The 20,617-nt window shown below is 46.6% G+C and overlaps 1 protein-coding gene across 1 annotated transcript in view; it reads right to left on the bottom strand.

Annotated features, from left to right (window-relative positions):
- Positions 1-16,206, bottom strand: part of chrnb1l (cholinergic receptor, nicotinic, beta 1 (muscle) like) — a gene marked incomplete at both ends in the record, with an annotated part of 21,452 nt that extends 5,246 nt beyond the window's left edge. Inside the window, 9 exons of the mRNA XM_080547379.1 lie at positions 3,184-3,359; positions 3,696-3,919; positions 4,809-4,994; positions 10,807-10,954; positions 11,242-11,350; positions 14,357-14,466; positions 15,047-15,091; positions 15,764-15,897; positions 16,197-16,206. Coding sequence (XP_080403505.1) covers positions 3,184-3,359; positions 3,696-3,919; positions 4,809-4,994; positions 10,807-10,954; positions 11,242-11,350; positions 14,357-14,466; positions 15,047-15,091; positions 15,764-15,897; positions 16,197-16,206 — 1,142 coding nt within the window. The remainder of the gene's footprint in view (positions 1-3,183; positions 3,360-3,695; positions 3,920-4,808; positions 4,995-10,806; positions 10,955-11,241; positions 11,351-14,356; positions 14,467-15,046; positions 15,092-15,763; positions 15,898-16,196) is intronic.
- Between the last annotated feature and the right edge of the window lie 4,411 nt (positions 16,207-20,617).

Here is a 20,617-nt window from a genome sequence, read left to right on the forward strand (position 1 = left end):
GATTTGTACTTTTCAGTGTGCAGGGCTAGAGCATTGCTATATACAATGTGGTATGCTAGTACGGATATATGAACGTACAGTGGGACTTATGTAGGCATTTACTGCTTCTACTGATCCTTTGTAGATGGATATTACCACTGAACCAGAACCAGCACACAGTGTACCATACTGTAATAGCAAGGCTGGCACTAGAAGAAGCATTTATGCTTTGGCTCAGATAGGCACTTTAAAGAAGATTAATACCATGGCTGGCTCTTATTCACACTAATAGAAATAACTATCGCCCATATAACATCGAGATGAGTTGCCAATACTATACTACATGACTCTGTATCTATTGCCCAAGCTTTCAATCACCATTTTTCCTCTGTTTGCTCTACTTTAATATCGGAGTCTTACCTGTCTACTGGCTCTCCCAATAATATCTCACCCTGCCGCAGTTCCTTTTTCTTTTTTTTCTTCTGTCCATTAATGAATGAAATGTGAACAGTTGTCCTGGACTTGATGGCATTGAAAATAGGTTTATTAAGCTAGCCTCTAATATTCTTATGTACCCACTTGCAGATGTATTCAACCTCTCACTCGCTACCTGTGAGTTACCCGTTATCTGGAAAAGTGCTCGCATTACACCACTCCATAAGGGTGGAGATGTACTTGACTGCAACAATTACAGACCTATATCCATTATCTGCTCTACTGCCAACATTTTTGAAAAATTCATTTATAATCAGCTTGCAAACTATCTTAGTAATAATAATATTTTATCACCATTTCAATCTGGCTTCAGGCCTAATCACTCCACAACTACAGCCCTACTTAAATTTACTAATGATGTCTTCTCTGTTGCAAATAACGGTGAACTCACAGGGGCTATCTTTATTGATCTAACAAAAGCTTTCGATCTTGTTGACCGCTATCTGCTCTTAGACAAACTTCATGCTATCGGCCTTTCTGAAAATGCAATCTTGTGGTTAATAATTTACCATACATTTTCAATAACTGCTGTGCTCAACTTTATGCTGATGACACTGTCTTATACACATCTAAACCGGACATACTACAAATTCAAACTTCTCTTCAGTCTGATTTCACCATCTTACAAGATTGGCTATTACGTAACAAATTACTGCTCAATAAATCAAAATCTTATACTATGATCTTTGGGACTAGACAGAAACTCAAATCCACACCGGTTCATGTCTAATATCCTGCAATGATGGCACTATGACACAGCAAAGACCTAGGTTCTGGGCCCTGGACAGTCTGGACGGATTGATGGCAGCTGCTGGACTGAAAAAATCAGGTGTAGTGCTGAGGCACAAATATGTACATTTCTAGCCTGCAAACTGCGACACTTCAAATGAATGTGCAATAACACTATGTGCAATATGACAACCCTAGTCGTCTATCTGTACAGTATAGTATAGTGGATAGTGTACATAGCCTTTATTTATGTAAACCAGCTCCTTCCCTTCTTGTGTTTTTCCCCCGTTTTTTTTCTTCTTTCCTAGCACCAGGGGAGCCACCCCTCCTAAATTTTGTTGTTTGGTACCTGTACTGTAGGAATGACAATAAAGACCATTCATTCATTCATTCATTCACTACTCTGCATAAAGTTGACCGTATTAAATATCTTGGAGTATGGCTTGATTCCAATCTCTCATTCAAAACACACATTGACTATACCTTGCGTAAAGTCAATTTCGGAATCAATACTCTATATCGATCTCGTAACTGTTTCTCACCCAATGTTCGTAAAAAACTTGCCATGCAACTCATTTGCCCATCAATTGACTATTGTGATGTTGTCTATCAAACCGCATCAAAATCGGACCTTGTCCCGCTTAACACAGCATATAACAGAATCTGCAGATTTGTCCTTGGATGTCCCTTTCTCACTCACCATTGTATCATGTATCAGGCACTTAAATTCCCATCTCCACATGTAAGAAGACACATGCACTGGCTTCAATTTATATTTAAATGTATTAATCTATAATTATTGTGTCCTTATTGTTTTTCCTGTTATTATGTAATGTGTATTGTACATGTACATTACTATGTATTATCTAGTGCAGCGGTTCCCAACCTATGGGCCCTCTGGTGGTCCGCGAGAGTACTGCAAGTGGGCCGCCAAATCATGGGCAAAAAAATGTTTTATTGACGTTTTTTTGTTACAAAAACGTTTTAATTTTAAAAAGATAAAAAATCTTGGATTGAACAGCCTTGATCGTATTGTGTGTGGTGTGCGCCGATATTTCCATCCGAAAAGAAGAAGTCAGCTCGCTTCTTGATTGGCTACATTCCATCCCCGTCACAATCGGACTCGCGAACAGGGTTGCCAGATGGGATCGACATTTTCCACCCTAACCACAGTCTAAAACCGCTAATTCCACCCCAAAAAAACCGAGCCCATCTGGCAACCCTAGTCGGGAGTCGGGAGTTGCCCACACACATAAGGATGTTTGGTCGTAAATATTGAACACATACAACATTTACGATCTTGGTATTTGATCACCTGCTATATAAAACATCGCCGCTTGGCTTTAATGGTTTAACCGCTATTTATTTTTCAAAATTTTGCCACGCCACCCTAGTTTTTGGTTCGCTTCGCGCGCTAGGCCTGAGTGGGCCGCGAATACTGTAGAGATTTGTAAAGTGGGCCGTGAGTCTAAAAAGGTTGGGAACCGCTGATCTAGTGTTATGTTTAGGACCCCCTCGAAAACGAGATGGCACATCTCAAGGGGTTTTATCCTAATAAAAGAAATGTACACATAAGCACATCTTTGCAAAGGCAGTGGATGAAGCACAAAGGAGACTGGTCATGATTTCAGACTCTTATGACTGTTTATGGGAAGGAATGCAGTGTGCACTATCAACATGATGACCATCACTATGATCAGTGTTGTTGATAGTTACCTAGAGTCTCGAATAGTTTTAGATCAGCTGATTTGGCAGAGAGTTGTTGCCTATGCTAGCTTGCATCATTGTCGAAAATGGAAGAACACCTGGATTCAGTTTATTTTAGAGTTCCACCCAAACAAGGTATTTGATTGGTATGACGTGTCACGAGGCATCACTTATTTCTAACGGGTTCCCACCCCTTTGTAGCTACTTTCTGCAAAGGATTCCCTCATGCTTTGCGAACTACGACAGCCTGGACTCAACAAGGTTGATAGTTACCTGCCTCTCCAGGGCAGGACCAGCTCAGGGTTGATCTTACGGAAGAAGTACTCTCCTCCCGGCCTGTGTCCAGGGATGCTCTGGAGGGGTGTGTCTGGCCTGGGCTCCTCCTCCATGGGCTCCTCTGGTTGGGGCCTCTGCATGCCAATGTACTTAGGCAGAAAGTGGATGAACACCTGAGGTAGAAGGGTGAAGGTTACAGTCGCTATGGTAACAGGATGTTTAGCTAATATTACTTTCTATGAGATGATTGAAGATCTCCAGATTTTGGAGCAGTCCCTGGACAAGCGAAATAATCTGCTGAAACTAAGGCTTTGGTTTGGACGTATATATGTACGTTTGTATATGTTCAAGGATTAGCAGAGGATATGCTAATATGTATCATATATACAGAACTGTATAATACAGTTACAGTTACAGGCAGTGTATTCAAAAGACTCATTCTGAGGATCTCGTGGCCTGTCTCTTGGATGGAGACACTCCCTAGCACAGCGACCAGGAGCCAGACTCACCTTGCGTACCCACAAGGGCATGATATGTGTGCTGGGGGAGCGGTGGTGCAGGTTGAGGACCACCACACTGAGGATGACGGAGAAGGTGACCAGGATCATGGTGAACATGACGTAGTTGACTATAATGGGGATGGCCAAGGAGGTCTCTGGGACCTTGTTAGCCAGCAGCAGCATGAAGACAGTCAGGGCGATGAGGACTGAGATGGACAGGGTCATCTTCTCACCTGATGGACAAAGAGGACGCATAGTTCAAACACAGCAGTGGTTGTTCTGCTGTAATGTCTTTTCATTTCATTTGACAGACATACGAAGAAGCTCTTCCGTCGTACTGTTTCTGTTTCTGTCACGATTCCAGCTGGAGACTTGGGGGCGGCGGAGACTCATAAACATTCAGGCACACAGGTGCCTCTTATGGCTCTTCACTAGGCCGTTCCTATTTAACACTAGATCAGCCATGAGGGGTCATTTGACCCCTGTGAGTAAAGAAAATGTTATATCTTTGCACTCGGATCAAATTTCAGGGCCCTCCTTTCATGATTTTAACTAGATATGTGTGTTCTACCACCCTACGTATCCTTACATTTTCAAAATCACATCAGGATATGCTATTTTGCTTGTTTTTCTGTGTAGGAAGCAGGCTAATTTACATGCGTGCCAACTAGTGGTCGTTGTGTGTAAATAGCAGCTTGCATTGTAAAGCCTATGATCATTTCAACCCCGAGGCGGCTCTTATAGTAGGTAACTGCTTATAAAGGCACTGCTGTTCTAGTGTTGAGTTTTTATTCCTGTGTGGTAGCTTCACTCTCGCCTGTGGTATGTTACCTTATAGTCCCCAAGGACGTATCTCGCTATTGTTGTTGTTTGATATTTATTATGTTGCTAAAATGGTTCCTGTATACCATGTGGATTACTTCGTAAAGTGGCTTTGCCTTTGAACTGCATTTCCTCATCTGGCCTCCTCTCTGTTCCTGGGTCCTATACTACACAATGTTACAGTTCCTGATTCCACAAAGAACACAACACTGCATCAACTGCACTGTAAGATGAGCGGCATACTATTCTAACATTCCAATTTAACAGGTGTAGCATACAGGGCCTGGGTCTGTGCCTGACCTGCACCAGGGGGCAGGTAGAAGACAAAGATGGCAAGCACGCTGGTGAGGATGCAGGGCACGATGATGTTGACAATGTAAAATAGAGGCTTCCTCTCAATGATCAGGTAGAAGGTGATGTCCTCATACAGGTCCTCACGCACGTTCTTCCTGCTGGGCGTGTGACAGATCTGCCACTCCCCGTTCTCTATGGAAGAGGGAGGGGGGAGGAGAGGAGAGGAGAGGAGAGATAATGAATAGAGTGGAGGAGAGGAAAGAAGAGGAGAGAAGAGGAGAGGAGAGGAGAGGAGAGGAGAGAAGAGGAGAGGAGAGCAGGGCAGGGCAGAGCAGAGGAGAGCAGAGGAGAGGAGAGGAGAGTACAGTACAGTAATACTAAGGGGGAGAGCACTGGAAGGACGATTTTTAGTCAAATTAATTGCATTCCAGAATTTGGCAGGGTTAGAGTATGAGGTGGTTATCAGATTCAGGAAATATTCGGATTTAGCCTTCCTTACGGCTGAAGTGCACTTATTTCTGAGCTGCCTGAAGTATAGCCAGTGTTGGGGGACACCAGTACGTCTGGCACGGGACCAGGCACTATTTCTGTTATTAAAGAGGGTAGATAGCTCATGAGTAAACCAAGGCACTACCCTATCTTTTATCCTAGTGGTTTTAAAAGGGGCGTGCCTATCCACAACGCAATTAAATGTACATATAAAGGATTCGAGAGCGTCCTCAATGACATCGAGAGAGCTCACGCAACCCCAGTCGCAGCCATCCAGCTCCCTCAGGAACAACTCTGCATCAAAGCGTTTGAAGTTCCTCTTGGTTATCACCTGAGATGTAGTCTTTTTTAACCTCACATCTCTCACACAGGCAACGATCACTGACTCCCAGGTCAAAGACACCACTAGTATATTTGCTAGCCTTATTTGTTAAAATTAAGTCTAATAATGTAGATTTCGAGTCATCGTTGAGGTTTGGTCTAGTTGGTTCTAAAATCAATTGTGAAAGGTTTATGCTGCAAGCAAGATCTTTAAGCTGCGAGGAAATATCACTCAGCCAGTTAATATTGAGATCACCCAGAACAAGTACTTCATTGTCAGTATATTTTGAAAGCAGGTTAGCTAGGGTGTCAGTGGCGAGAGAATCGGCAGAGGGAGGGCGATAGATACCAACTACCGTCAGAGGGTCTGGGCCATGATGGATTTTCAGAGCCAGAAATTCAAAGCAGTCAGGAATAGAAATTGCATGTCAAATGGAAACTGAAAAATGTGACTTAACATATATACCAATACCACCCCCCCTGCCCAAACGATCCATTCTAAAGAGATTATAATCCTGAATATTCACGTCAGAGCTATCAACATTCATCCTGAGCCAGGTTTCACCCAACACAACAATATCCGGGGAAGTTTGTTCAATTAATACAACCACGTGATCAAGATTTTTACGCAAACTACGGATATTCCAGTGAATTGTACCAAGTCCTTTACGCATTTTAAAACTTGCCGGGGTAAGGGTAGGGAAATGGGTGACTGATTGATGTTGTGTGGTATGTTGTCTGTCTATATTAATTAGATTGCGCATGTTGACACCACGTAATAGCCTACGGTCCTGCGAGGCGCGCACCGGGACATTAAAGACCACTGGGATATATTGATTACTACTGTTAAAACTGGCTGACCCCAGAGCCGCCAAGCTATCACTGGTTAAAACAATATACTCTATGTGGGCTGATCCTAGACCAGAGGGGAAACCAGAGAGGAGAGTGGAACCATCACCGTTGTGTCTGGGACCAGCAGGGTTTCAGAGGGAGGGGGGTCTAGGTCTGGGGGCTGTTGTTATTGATAGAGTGTGAGAAGGCTGTTGGCTAGCTAGACTGGTGAAACCGGGGTGAAGTACCTGGTATGAGAGGTTGCAAGATAGGAAATGCGCACCAGCCATGTTCAAATGAAGTCCATCAACAGAAAATAGTTCACCGCGTTGCCAGAAGAGGTCGAAATTGTCAACGAACTCTATGTTGTTATCGCGACATGCGGATGTTCAGTAATCTGGAGAAGCGACCACAGCCTCTGCCAAACGTGGGAGTGGGACCGGAGATTGTAGTTTTGAGGTGGAGGTGTTTCACCACCGCGAACATTTTGCAAAAGTCATCCTTCAGCTGTTCGGAACGCAATTTACCGGTGTCGTTTGTACCGACGTGTAGAATGAGCGACTCCGCCGAAGGGAACGACATGGCTACTTCCCGGATCATGTCTGTAATGACAGAGACAGTAGCACCAGGACAGGACACGGTGTGGGAATTGGGGACAGACACGTTTCTAACAATCGAGTCACCGAGGATTAAAGTGAGCGGAGCTGGTGGAGACAGCCGGGCCGAGACTCTCCGACCGGAGGCCGGCGGATCAGCTTCGACGCTCGGCAGCTCTTGAGCCAGTTGGTGAGAGCTCGAGCAGGGGAGGCTGGTTCATTAGGGGCAATTGGACAATGCCCCACCAAAGGGAGAAGAGAGAGATTTTTTTTCTATGACTTCTAGACAGTGTTGCTTCTGAATATCATAGTCCAATCAGCTAGTGTTCTGTGGAGTATATCATAGTCCAATCAGCTAGTGTTCTGTGGAGTATGTTCCAATCAGCTTCAAGTCCCGCCCCTTTCGGGGCAACTTTCAGTCTACTCGAAATTGCACTAGGCTGTTCTCGTAGACTTGCATGTAAAATCTATTTTGGTAACTTCAGGCCATTCGGTCAATTGTCTATGGGGTTTTGGGACATGCACAAAGAATCGTACGTGCTTACGTCATGTCCGGCGTAGCTTTAGACGAGCTAGCTTCACCATCGCTATGGCGGCTAGAAACACCGTTCAGCCGTCGTAGCAACCAGGAGAAATTAACAGTAAAGGAATTAGGACCACCCAGACCAAATTTAATTATAAAGCAAGTTTATACAAAGGCAGGGAAAATGGGAAAATCGTATAACCGAGGATTTAGGAGGATTTCTTTCTGTAAACAAATTGAACAAATGGATTAGAAGGAGGCATCTTTTGTTCCCAACTTGAGGATATTACAACTGGACCTATTACCGAAGTCAAACTTCGTTTGTGGTCGCAATCTCCGCACCGGCTGTGTTTAGCCTGCTACTGTTGGTGTTTTGCGAAGCCAGAATACACAAACTCGACCTGAAGGTAAGAGAGTCAGCTAAGATAAAAGCTACTTCAAACATTTAGTAATATCGTCAGCATGGTACGTTTTCTATTGTCGTCTTTTAGCTTGTTTGTTTATGTATTCAGCACACGCACACGCACACACACACACACACACACACACACACACACACACACACACACACACACACTCACACACTCACTAGAGGGGATGAAGAGGTCTGTACAGGGGGGTAGGGGGGATGAAGAGGTCTGTACAGGGGGGTAGAGGGGATAAAGAGGTCTGTACAGGGGGGTAGAGGGGATGAAGAGGTCTGTACAGGGGGGTAGAGGGGATGAAGAGGTCTGTACAGGGGGGTAGGGGGGATGAAGAGGTCTGTACAGGGGGGTAGGGGGGATGAGGAGGTATGTAGAGGTGGGTAGGGGGGATGAAGAGGTCTGTACAGGGGGGTAGAGGGGATGAAGAGGTCTGTAGAGGTGGGTAGGGGGGATGAAGAGGTCTGTACAGGGGGGTAGAGGGGATGAAGAGGTCTGTACAGGGGGGTAGAGGGGATGAAGAGGTCTGTAGAGGTGGGTAGGGGGGATGAGGAGGTATGTACAGGGGGGTAGAGGGGATGAAGAGGTCTGTACAGGGGGGTAGAGGGGATGAAGAGGTCTGTAGAGGTGGGTAGAGGGGATGGAGAGGTCTGTACAGGGGGGTAGAGGGGATGAAGAGGTCTGTACAGGGGGGTAGAGGGGATGGAGAGGTCTGTACAGGGGGGTAGGGGGGATGAGGAGGTATGTACAGGGGGGTAGAGGGGATGAAGAGGTCTGTACAGGGGGGTAGGGGGGATGAGGAGGTATGTACAGGGGGGTAGAGGGGATGAAGAGGTCTGTAGAGGAGGGTAGAGGGGATGGAGAGGTCTGTACAGGGGGTAGAGGGGATGGAGAGGTCTGTAGAGGTGGGTAGAGGGGATGTAGAGGTGGGTAGAGGTGATGAAGAGGTCTGTAGAGGTGGGTAGAGGGTATGAAGAGGTCTGTACAGGGGGGTAGAGGGGATGAAGAGGTCTGTAGAGGTGGGTAGAGGGGATGAAGAGGTCTGTACAGGGGGGTAGAGGGGATGGCGAGGTCTGTACAGGGGGGTAGAGCTATTCTCATGCTAAAATCGACTGTAAATCCAGATTTTAAAGTTGATATTCTTCCCCGTGGAGCATGCCCCCATAACCTGTGCCCCACCCAAAATGTTTAGCACCAGCCGCCACTGAGCTCGAGTGCCGTCTAACTGCAGATTTAAGCAGCTGGCGGCGTTCCTTCTTTTTGCTGGACACGTTGGAGTTGATCGAGGGTACAGCGGAGGATTGTTGTAAAACTGGGATCTCGTTGCCTCCAGTGAGAGTCGGAGAGTCTTTCTCATCCAGGATAGCAAAGCGGTTGTAGGTGGTTATTGGGGCGGAGGAGGGAGGTTTCCTCCGGCCATCTCCCCGGTGAAGCTGTGGCCATTGGGGGGTGGAGCACGAGAGCGGCTGCTTCGGCTTAGCCCCGGTTCTGATCCACCGATCGCCCTGCTCCACGCATGGAACCGTGTCCTCCAGGACCTCCGGGGCTGCGGTGGAAGTAGCGGGGCCTATGAAAACCTCCGGATCCGAGAGGTCACCTCTAGCAGCCATAGAGAGGAGGGGGCACGGAGCTGAGTCCCCTTGGGCTGGTGCCTCAGGAAATGGATCCTTCGTAGCTTCATGGTCAACCTGAGAAGCCTCGTAGAAGGAGTCAATCTGAAGTTCACTCTCATGGATATCATGGAGGATGGATATTCGATTCTTTAGGACCTCAACTTCCCTCATCAGATGGAGGCAGCTGTGGCAATCGGTGAGTACCATTTTGTAGCTAGACTGCTGCAAACCTGAAAACAAACCTCCCACTACAGCTGTAGCCTGGGCCAGGTGGTAGCTGGTAGCACTTTAAAAAGTGTAAAGGTGGCTAGCTGGTTAGCCGCGGTAGCTAGCTAATAATACTGGTAATCCCGACTCAGCCTCCCGGTGTCGGATTCGGAGGAACGAGGTCCCGATGTTATATAGGATAGGAAAGCTATTAATTTACAAAAAATGCTTTCTCAATAGAGCTCGGTATAGATAGTAGTTTTTAAGATTTCTAAGAGCTATCGAACTAGAGCAGAAAACAAACACTCGTCGAAGTGCAGCTCTTACTCATAAATAATGCATATGATTAATCCTGGATTAATGGAGCAGTAGTGTAGCAGACTCCCCCGCAGCCATCTTGGATCTCAGGGGGCCTAACCTTACCCAGTCCCTGACACACAGCCAATGACGTACAAGAGGCCCCCACCATCTTAGGGCCCCCACCCAGTCTCAGACCGTCACCTACAGTGTAGTATTGGAAAAGTGCAGCCTGTCGTCCTAGGTTTTTTTTGTTGCTTTTCATAACTGCGCATCTCTCTTCTCTTCAAACATAGACCGTTAGCAAGTTGCAGCTGACCCTTTTCCGTCCTCTGGCAACCTGCGGCTACATTTTCTTACACAGTTTGTATCTTCAACACTTTCAGAGAGGAAAAACATGTGGCAGAAATTGCTATATGGTATCAACGGACCGGTTCTGATACCTTTGCTTCTCAACAAGGGGACTCACACAAGCTTCTTTTCCGTATCAGCTTTTGTGTGCATCCCTAGTTGACACAACAGCCAAGTTCACAGGATAGACAGGAGAAAAGTGTTCTATTATTTCAGGATGTATCCTCTGATCCTTAAATAGCCGATGAAAAATACAGTCTAGACTGGCATGGGGGAGGTGGTTAGCCCCAGGGCCGCTGGTCATCTTGACCTGGCTGTGAACAGAACAGAACAGAGGAGAACAGAGGGACTGACCAGTGAAGGCATTCTCATCAATGACGATCTCGTGTATCTCCTTGTCGTTCTCGTCCACAGCGTACTGCAGGTCCACTTCTGACGAGTCGTAGGTGTAGGAGCGGAACACCATGGTGCAGTTCTGCCAGTCAAAAGGGAAGTATGCCACCTATAGGGAGGGAGGAGTTACTTCTTTTCGACACCTTTTAACAGTTAAAACACTCGACTGCTGTATTTTTTTATGCTGTATGTAAAGCACTTTGAATTGCCCCTGTTGTATGAAATTTGCTATACAAATAAACTTGCCTTGCCTTGCTGTGATAGACCAAACCAATTTCAATAAACAATATCTAATGATCGACATGTGCCCAATAATGTGTGCCCAATAATGCAAAAAATAAATAATCCTACAGTACAGAATAGGATTCATGTGCTGTCCTTGTTGTGTTGAGTTACCTCTATGGAACAGCTACTGCGGTAGATAGCAGGAGGGAGCCAGTTGACCGTGCCATCACTGTACACCAGCACATTGACATACAGCGCCACGTCAAACTGCCCATCATTACTGTGGAAGAGGTGAGTCACACAGAGAGGACTTAATAATAATAATAATAATAATAATAATAATAATACATTTTATTTATAAAAGCACTTTACATAGGAAATCTCAGAGTGCTACAATTAAACACAGGAAGATAAAGCAATAAACATTTTCAATTAAAAGGCAAAAAAAGGCTCTATTAAAAAGGTGGGTTTTAAGGCCTCGTTTAAAAGCATCCACAGACTGTGGTGCCCTTAGGTGGTCAGGGAGAGCATTCCACAGCCTGGGAGCAGCCGAGCAGAAGGCCCGATCTCCCATGGTGCGGAGCTTGGTCCTGGGGGTCTTGAGGAGGTTGGTGGCAGTAGAACGGAGGGTGTGTGAGCGTGAGGAGGTCTGAGGGGTATGGAGGAGTTCCTTGAGGTAGGGGGGGGGGGGGGGCAGTTCCATGGATGCACTGGTGGGTGAGGAGGGAGACCTTGAATTCGATTCTGAGGGAGACGGGGAGCCAGTGAAGTGATTTGAGGATGGGGGTGATGTGATATTTGCGCACCCTCATCAGGATCCTAGCAGCGCTGTTCTGGATGTATTGTACTTACATCTGGGTTTCCGTTAACCGGCAATTACCGGTCTTTGTCCGGTAAACTTTGGTGAAGTCCGACAAATTGAAAAGTCGTCGGACATATTGTCCGGTGAAAATAATTCCCTTTGAATACAATTCGCTAAAGCTGGCTGGGTGCGTTCGTAAACACGCTCTGGAAATCCGATCAGCACTCGCGGAACGCCTCTCGTCCAATCGAACGACTCGGTCGCTCTGTGACATCGAAGCCAGCGTGCGCTCCGGCGCTCTCAGAGCGTGTTTACGAACGCACCCCTAGAAGTTTCCAGCCAGCTAGCTGAAGCTGCTACACACACCAGAGCCATGGCGACCGAACGGCAAGTTAAACAACATACTATAAAAGTGACATTGTTTTACTCATTACTCATACGTTTGTTGTCATTCGGCGGTGCTAATAGTCGCTTTCTTTTTTAATTTATTTTATTTATTTTATTTTAGCAGTTTCCCCGAAAGTTAAGTGTTTGTTTTTATATCACTATTTGCACTTCTGGTTAGATGCTAAACTGCATTTTGTTGTCTGGTACTTGTACTCTGCAATGACAATAAAGTTGAATCTCACCTAATCTAATCTAATCTAATCTAAAATAATCTAAAATAATCCCATCACTATTACTCCCTATTTTCATCAGTGTTTCAATCCTTGAATCTGTGATGGAAATCAAGCAAAGCCACTTCAAGTCTCCCCACCACTGACAGCGCTGGGTGTGCCTTTCCTTACACTCTCGGTTATTCCTTGTGGATTTAAAAAACGGTGTTTTGGTTTCTATAATGTGGTCTATTCTCAGTGTTGACGAGCAGCTCAGGGGGCTTTGAGATGGCTAACAGCTAATTAAAGGAGTAATTCCACTCAAAAGGGTAGAAGTAAGCTGACTGTCTGTCTGTCTGTCTGTCTGTCTGTCTATCTGTCTGTCTGTCTGTCTGTCTGTCTGTCTGTCTGTCTGTCTGTCTGTCTGTCTGTCTGTCTCTCTGTCAGTGTGCTGGACTACCTATGACTTCCATGGTACCTGGGAACGCGTTGTCGGAGAGAAACGCCCTCTGTACAAAGGACCTACTGACCAAAATCCCTGTTCCCCGTAGCCTACATGCTTGCACTGTTACTGTTCAATAAAATGTTATACATCTAGACATTGTGGTATTTCTTTATATACGTATCCCAGACTGCCTATCAATTGTTTCTCAATAAACAGTTATGTTCTTCCCATTGTCATACTCCCGAGCTAAACGAAATGCCTTCCCAACCAGCGAGACTTATAGAAATGACGTTGTTTTATTGATTAAAAAAAAATAAAGGGTAAAACTGTAAAGAGAAAATAGAAAACTCACATTAATCCCAAACAATTTAACAAACTTCAGTTAACGTAATGTGGAGTCCGTTCATTGATCGATGCTGTCTGTTCAGTTCCCAGTGAGGCGCCCGTTCAGCGCTGGACCCGTTCAGCGCTGGATTTGACGCATGGCATAGCGCGCATGCGTCAAATCATGTTATATTATTATATATTATATAGCTCGCATCTAATCGTATCGGATGAGAAATAGACATTAAATGGCATATAGGCCGCTACACAACAGTAATCACCGCGACAAACAGCTATATTAGATTTGGAGAAAAAAAATATATGATTTTGAAATATTTTTTTTTTATTATATTTTAATACGATTGTCCGGTAAATCGAATTCTTCCCGGACACGATGTCCGACGGCAAATTTTTCTAACGGAAACCCTGACTTACATGGTTCATGTCAATCACATGGATCAGTATATCTACAGCTGGAACACTGCTACTCAGTTCGGCTCACTCTTAAGCACTGTGTGGCCCAAAAAAATAATAAGAGATGAAGACATGCAAGATCTATTCTTATTAGTACAAAAGTAATAAAGTAATAATTAAGCAATATCACATGAGAGGGAGTGCTGTTATACTGAATATCAGCACGACTGTGATTCGGTCGTAGACGATCGTTATATACCGTACTAGCTACTGTGTATTAACGGTCATTTAATAGAACACCTGTGCGGCGGAGTGATAGATATAGTTAAAAGTCCCAGTGCTGTTATACTGTATATCGGCACTCATGGAATGCCTCTTGTCCAATCAAATGACTTGGTTGGAACTAACTGTTGTATAATGTATGCTTGAACATCCCTTAGTTAATAGAATTTGATTGATTAATCAGCATCCCCTGGTTATCAGTCTATAGTCTTTATAAAAGACCTGGACCAGGAGTGCTTTTACAATGGGGTCAAATACAGCAATTATGTGAGGAACACAGATATACTTATCCTAGAATACTGAATTGTCTTATGACTAATAGTGCGACAATGATAATACTGTGAATCTAGAGACTATCTGCCTGGTCTGAACCATATAGGATGGATGGTGATGGTGATGCATGGTGTTAGACAGGAAGCTCACTTGTTGATGAGGTAGATGTCTGGAAGCCAAACCTTCTTAGGAGGGATCCTGAGAACAGTAATATTGTCATAGTCCACTGGGTTCCATGAGAGCCTGAAGTCTTTCCATGCCTGAGAGAGAGAGTGAGAGAGATGGAAGGAAGTAGAGAGAGAGAGGGTGAGGGGGAGAGAGAGACATAGAGGAAAAGAAAGAGATACATACAGTAAAGAGGGACAGAAGGTGAGAATAAAATACGGAGTGAGAGAGAGAAGGAAAGAGAGAGAGAGAAAGAGAAAGAGAGAAAGAGAGAGTTACTAGTAATAATGGGGTGAGAGAGAGGAGTGAGGGCAGAATAGGACAGGGTGAAATCATTAAGGCTGTTCTCTCATGTTGCCATGTCCATTTATGAGGTTGTTCCATCTGCCTGTGATAAGTCATTCACACTTTTAGCGATACACACACGCTGTCACACACACTCAGGCCCTTTGGAATTCTCATTAGCATGGGAGAGGAAGGGTGCGGGGAGAGACAGAGAACGAAAAGAAAGAGAGAGACGGAGCGTGAGAGCAAGTCTGCAAGATGCGAGATAAAGAAGGAATCATTCACCGTTATAAAAAGTGACAAGTCCATTTGAAAAGAAAAGGGGGAACATCGCGAGGAGAGAAGAGAAGAGAAGAGTGTGAGCGATGAAGATTAATGTTTCACGCTCACCAGATTCATGAACACGTTGGTCGTCATTTCTTCATTCTTCTCATTCTGGAGCAGAGACAGACAGACAGACAGATTAGGCCCTGTGCTGAATGGTGTTTTGCATGGCAGCCTGCTACACTCTGTCTTGTCTGTTGAAAGCTAATTGGCTATGCATGCTTGGAGGCTCTATGCCACCGTCGGAGGGCTGGCTGTGCCAGGAGGGAACGAAGGCTGTGGTTATTATGTTGCTGGAGGAGGTTACAAAATGTGTGAGTAAGCTGCATGGATGAGTGTGTGTGTGTGAAGACCCATCTCTTCAGGTTACACCTTAACTGCTCCTCCTGAGACATCTACTACCCCCCAGCACTGTGTCTCCTGAGACACCCGCTTTTCCCCTTTACTGTGTCCCCTATGACTTCTACTGCCCCCCCTGTACTGTTTCTCTGTTCTACAGTGTCTATATAAAGAAAAGAAAACAACAACACATTTTTCCTTTTATCACTGAGACTGCCAATGGCCCCTGGCCTGAGCTAGATTACTCTTCCTGCTACGACTGGTGGATTGATGATTCACTTGCTTAGTCAAATGTATTGATTGTAAGTCGCTTTGGAATAAGGCATCTGCTAAATGCCAAAAATGTAAATGTGTGTGCCTGTGTGTATTTGTGGGTCGTTCATATACTGAAGTTTGTTTGTATGTGTGTGTGTGTGTGTGTGTGTGTGTGTGTGTGTGTCGTACCAGGCTGACGAGCTGGGAGAGGGTCATCCCCACCCTAACCATTACTTTTTCCTCCCAGGTTCTGGCTGGTCGCACCTTCAGATTGTAGTTCTGGAACAGCTTCTTGTGCAGCGTCTTTTCTGTCTCTGACGCACCTGGAGGGTGAGAGAGGGAAGGGGAGAGACAGAGATAGAGAGGGAGAGATAGAGAGAGAGTGAGGAGAGAAGAGAAGTAAGGAGTAGAGCAGGTGGTGTACAGTGGGCAGCAAAGGTGAATGAGCTGTTGTAATCGATATCCAGCGCAACAAGAGATCAAAGGCATGTCTGGAATACCATCAACACCAAGGATCAGAAATAGATCACACAATGACACAATGACACAATGACACAATGACGTGGTAATAAGGTTAATTAAATATTCCGTCTCATCTTTGACCAGGGGAGACAGGTCACACTGTTATCCATGTTTGAATCACAGTTTGGCTTTGATCAGTCAAGCAGTTATCAAGCTCTTATCAATCCTCCAATGTCGGTCTGTACCTCTACCTCTCTCTCACCTCTACCTCTACCTCTCTCTCACCTCTACCTCTCTCTCACACTCACCTCTACCTCTACCTCTCTCTCACACTCACCTCTACCTCTACCTCTCTCTCGCCTCTACCTCTACCTCTACCTCTACCTCTACCTCTACCTCTCTCTCTCACACTCACCTCTACCTCTACCTCTCTCACACACTCACCTCTACCTCTACCTCTCTCTCACACTCACCTCTACCTCTCTCTCACACTCACCTCTACCTCTACCTCTCTCTCACACTCACCTCTACCTCTCTCTCACACTCACCTCTACATATACCTCTCTCACACACTCACCTCTACCTATACCTCTCTCACACACTCACCTCTACCTATACCTCTCTCACACACTCACCTCTACCTCTACCTCTCACACACTCGCCTCTACCTCTACCTCTCTCTCACACTCACCTCTACCTCTCTCTCACACTCACCTCTACCTCTCTCTCACCTCTACCTCTACCTCTCACACACTCGCCTCTACCTCTACCTCTCTCTCACACTCACCTCTACCTCTCTCTCACACTCACCTCTACCCCTCTCTCACACTCACCTCTACCCCTCTCTCACACTCACCTCTACCTCTCTCTCACACTCACCTCTACCTCTCTCTCACACTCACCTCTACCTCTCTCTCACACTCACCTCTACCGCTCTCTCACACTCACCTCTACCGCTCTCTCACACTCACCTCTACCTCTCTCTCACACTCACCTATACCTCTCTCTCACACTCACCTCTACCTCTACCTCTCTCTCACACTCACCTCTACCTCTCTCTCACACTCACCTCTACCTCTCTCTCACACTCACCTCTACCTCTCTCTCACACTCACCTCTACCTCTACCTCTACCTCTCTCACACTCACCTCTACCTCTCTCTCACACTCACCTCTACCTCTCTCTCACACTCACCTCTACCTCTCTCTCTCACACTCGCCTCTACCTCTCTCTCACACTCACCTCTACCTCTACCTCTCTCTCACACTCACCTCTACCTCTACCTCTCTCACACTCACCTCTACCTCTCTCACACTCACCTCTACCTCTCTCTCACTCGCACCTCTACCTCTCTCTCACACTCGCCTCTACCTCTCTCACACTCACCTCTACCTCTCTCTCACACTCGCCTCTACCTCTACCTCTCTCACCTCTACCTCTACCTCTCTCACACTCACCTCTACCTCTACCTCTCTCACACTCACCTCTACCTCTACCTCTCACACTCACCTCTACCTCTACCTCTCTCACACTCACCTCTACCTCTACCTCTCTCACACTCACCTCTACCTCTCTCTTACACTCACCTCTACCTCTACCTCTCTCTCACACTCACCTCTACCTCTCTCTCACACTCACCTCTACCTCTCTCTCACACTCACCTCTACCTCTCTCTCACACTCACCTCTACCGCTCTCACACTCACCTCTACCTCTCTCTCACACTCACCTCTACCTCTCTCTCACACTCACCTCTACCTCTCTCTCACACTCACCTCTACCTCTCTCTCACACTCACCTCTACCACTCTCTCACACTCACCTCTACCTCTCTCTCACACTCACCTCTACCACTCTCTCACACTCACCTCTACCTCTCTCTCACACTCACCTCTACCTCTCTCTCACACTCACCTCTACCTCTCTCTCACACTCACCTCTACCTCTCTCTCACACTCACCTCTACCTCTCTCTCACACTCACCTCTACCTCTACCTCTCTCTCACACTCACCTCTACCTCTCTCTCACACTCACCTCTACCTCTCTCTCACACTCACCTCTACCTCTACCTCTCTCTCACACTCACCTCTACCTCTCTCTCACACTCACCTCTACCTCTCTCTCACACTCACCTCTACCTCTCTCTCACTCGCACCTCTACCTCTCTCTCACACTCGCCTCTACCTCTCTCACACTCACCTCTACCTCTACCTCTCTCTCACACTCACCTCTACCTCTCTCTCACACTCACCTCTACCTCTCTCTCACACTCACCTCTACCACTCTCTCACACTCACCTCTACCTCTCTCACACACTCACCTCTACCTCTACCTCTACCTCTCTCTCACACTCACCTCTACCTCTCTCACACACTCACCTCTACCTCTGCCTCTACCTCTCTCTCACACTCACCTCTACCTCTCTCTCACACTCACCTCTACCACTCTCTCACACTCACCTCTACCTCTCTCACACACTCACCTCTACCTCTACCTCTCTCTCACACTCACCTCTACCTCTCTCTCACACTCACCTCTACCCCTCTCTCACACTCACCTCTACCTCTCTCTCACACTCACCTCTACCTCTCTCACACACTCACCTCTACCTCTCTCTCACACTCACCTCTACCGCTCTCTCACACTCACCTCTACCTCTCTCTCACACTCACCTCTACCTCTCTCTCACACTCACCTCTACCTCTACCTCTCTCTCACACTCACCTCTACCGCTCTCTCACACTCGCCTCTACCTCTACCTCTCTCTCACACTCACCTCTACCTCTACCTCTCTCTCACACTCACCTCTACCTCTACCTCTCTCTCACACTCACCTCTACCTCTACCTCTCTCACACACTCACCTCTACCTCTACCTCTCTCACACTCACCTCTACCTCTCTCACACTCACCTCTACCTCTCTCTCACACACTCACCTCTACCTCTCACACACTCAACATTTACCCCTCTCACAGAGACTCACACTCTCCTCTACCTCTACCTCTACCTCTCTCACACACTCACTTCTCACCTCTACCTCTACCTCCCTGTTTTTTCCTTTCTCTCTCTTTAAACGAGAGGAAGTAGTAAAAGGTGTGATTCCCTGTGTGCTCCCTGCGCTCCCTAGAGACACAAACAATGACAGTACAGCAGAGGTCAGAGGTCATAGGCTGGCATGTTTGCAACCCCTCCTGCCGGGTCAACGTCAAAGACATTGTTTTTCTTCCTGTTCTCTTTCCTCTCTGCCAATGTGAAAATGCACATTCTCACACACACACACACATGCGCGCACACACACACACACACACACACACACACACACACACACACACACACAAATGCAAATGTAAGGGAAGAGAAGTGTGTGTCACACACTTGCCTTACCCGTGAGATTGAGAAAGAGGCAGCTACACACTACCCATAGAAGAGGATCCATCCAAACTCCCTTCTTCTTCATCATCATCATCATCATCATTATCCTCCTTCTCAGATCACCACAGACCATCAAGACGTCCGTCTAGCTTCTTCACCTGCTGCCAGTCAGACCGTCTGACATCCACACTCAAGTGGGTGGGCACCCAGACCTCCGTCACCAGAAAGTCGGATGGTCAAACTCCTCCAATCGTCACACACACGCTCCAACACACACACACACACACACACACACATACACACCCACACCCAGGCCCAGTGTGGGAAACAGCTACTAGTCCTGTCCTCCTGATCCCGTACAGTGATGAAAGCCAACCTTTCAGAAGCGGCCGTGGTGTTGTGCATAAGCCATTTTTCTCTCTCTCTCTCTCTTTCTCTTGCTCTTACTTTTTTGGGTGGGCGTCGTTCGCTGTGTGATGCTCAGGCCTGATTGGCTGGCTGTGCTGGGAGTGACAGGAGGAGGGTGGAATGTGTTTGGATTTGGGAAGCCCTCTGAGGCGGGCACCTGTTGGTGCTCACCACCACCGAGGTTTCACTGGGGGGGGAGGAGGAGGAGGGGGTCATGACAATGGGGATATTTTTGGGGAGAACAAAGGGGCAGAGGTTCTGATGATCACTCCCCCTCTGGGGATGAAGGAACGGGGGGTGGGGGGGTAACAGCGCACAGGAACTTGAGAGACTCCCTACATCAGGTGACAGTGTGCTCTTGGGGCAACCTCTTGCATGCCGGCCCCCTCTTTATCTCATCACTTTCTCATTTCACTCTTTCACTCTGCCTCTCACTCTTCCCTCTCTCTCTCTCTCTCTCTCTCTCTCTCTCTCTCTCTCTCTCTCTCTCTCTCTCTCTCTCTCTCTCTCTCTCTCTCTCTCTTTGTCTCTCTATCTTAGTCTAGTTAGTCTGTGCCTATTGCTCTCACTCTTTCCCTCTTTCCCTCTGTCTGTCTCTCTCTCTCTCTGTCTATCTGTCCTGTGGTGGAATGTTAGGCATTCTCAGAGCTGCCCAGTGATATTCGGAGTATTGAACAATGGGGGAACTCCGGTCAGCTCTGCGCAGCACCTGGTCACCACACTCAAACAGCACATGCAGGTAATAAGGTAATTAGGCCATGGCACTTAATTTCACCCTCCCTCTTATGAGGTGTAATAAAGG

This window comes from Nansenia antarctica (genome assembly GCF_963989245.1).
Source record: "Nansenia antarctica genome assembly, chromosome: 17".
NCBI lineage: Eukaryota > Metazoa > Chordata > Actinopteri > Argentiniformes > Microstomatidae > Nansenia > Nansenia antarctica.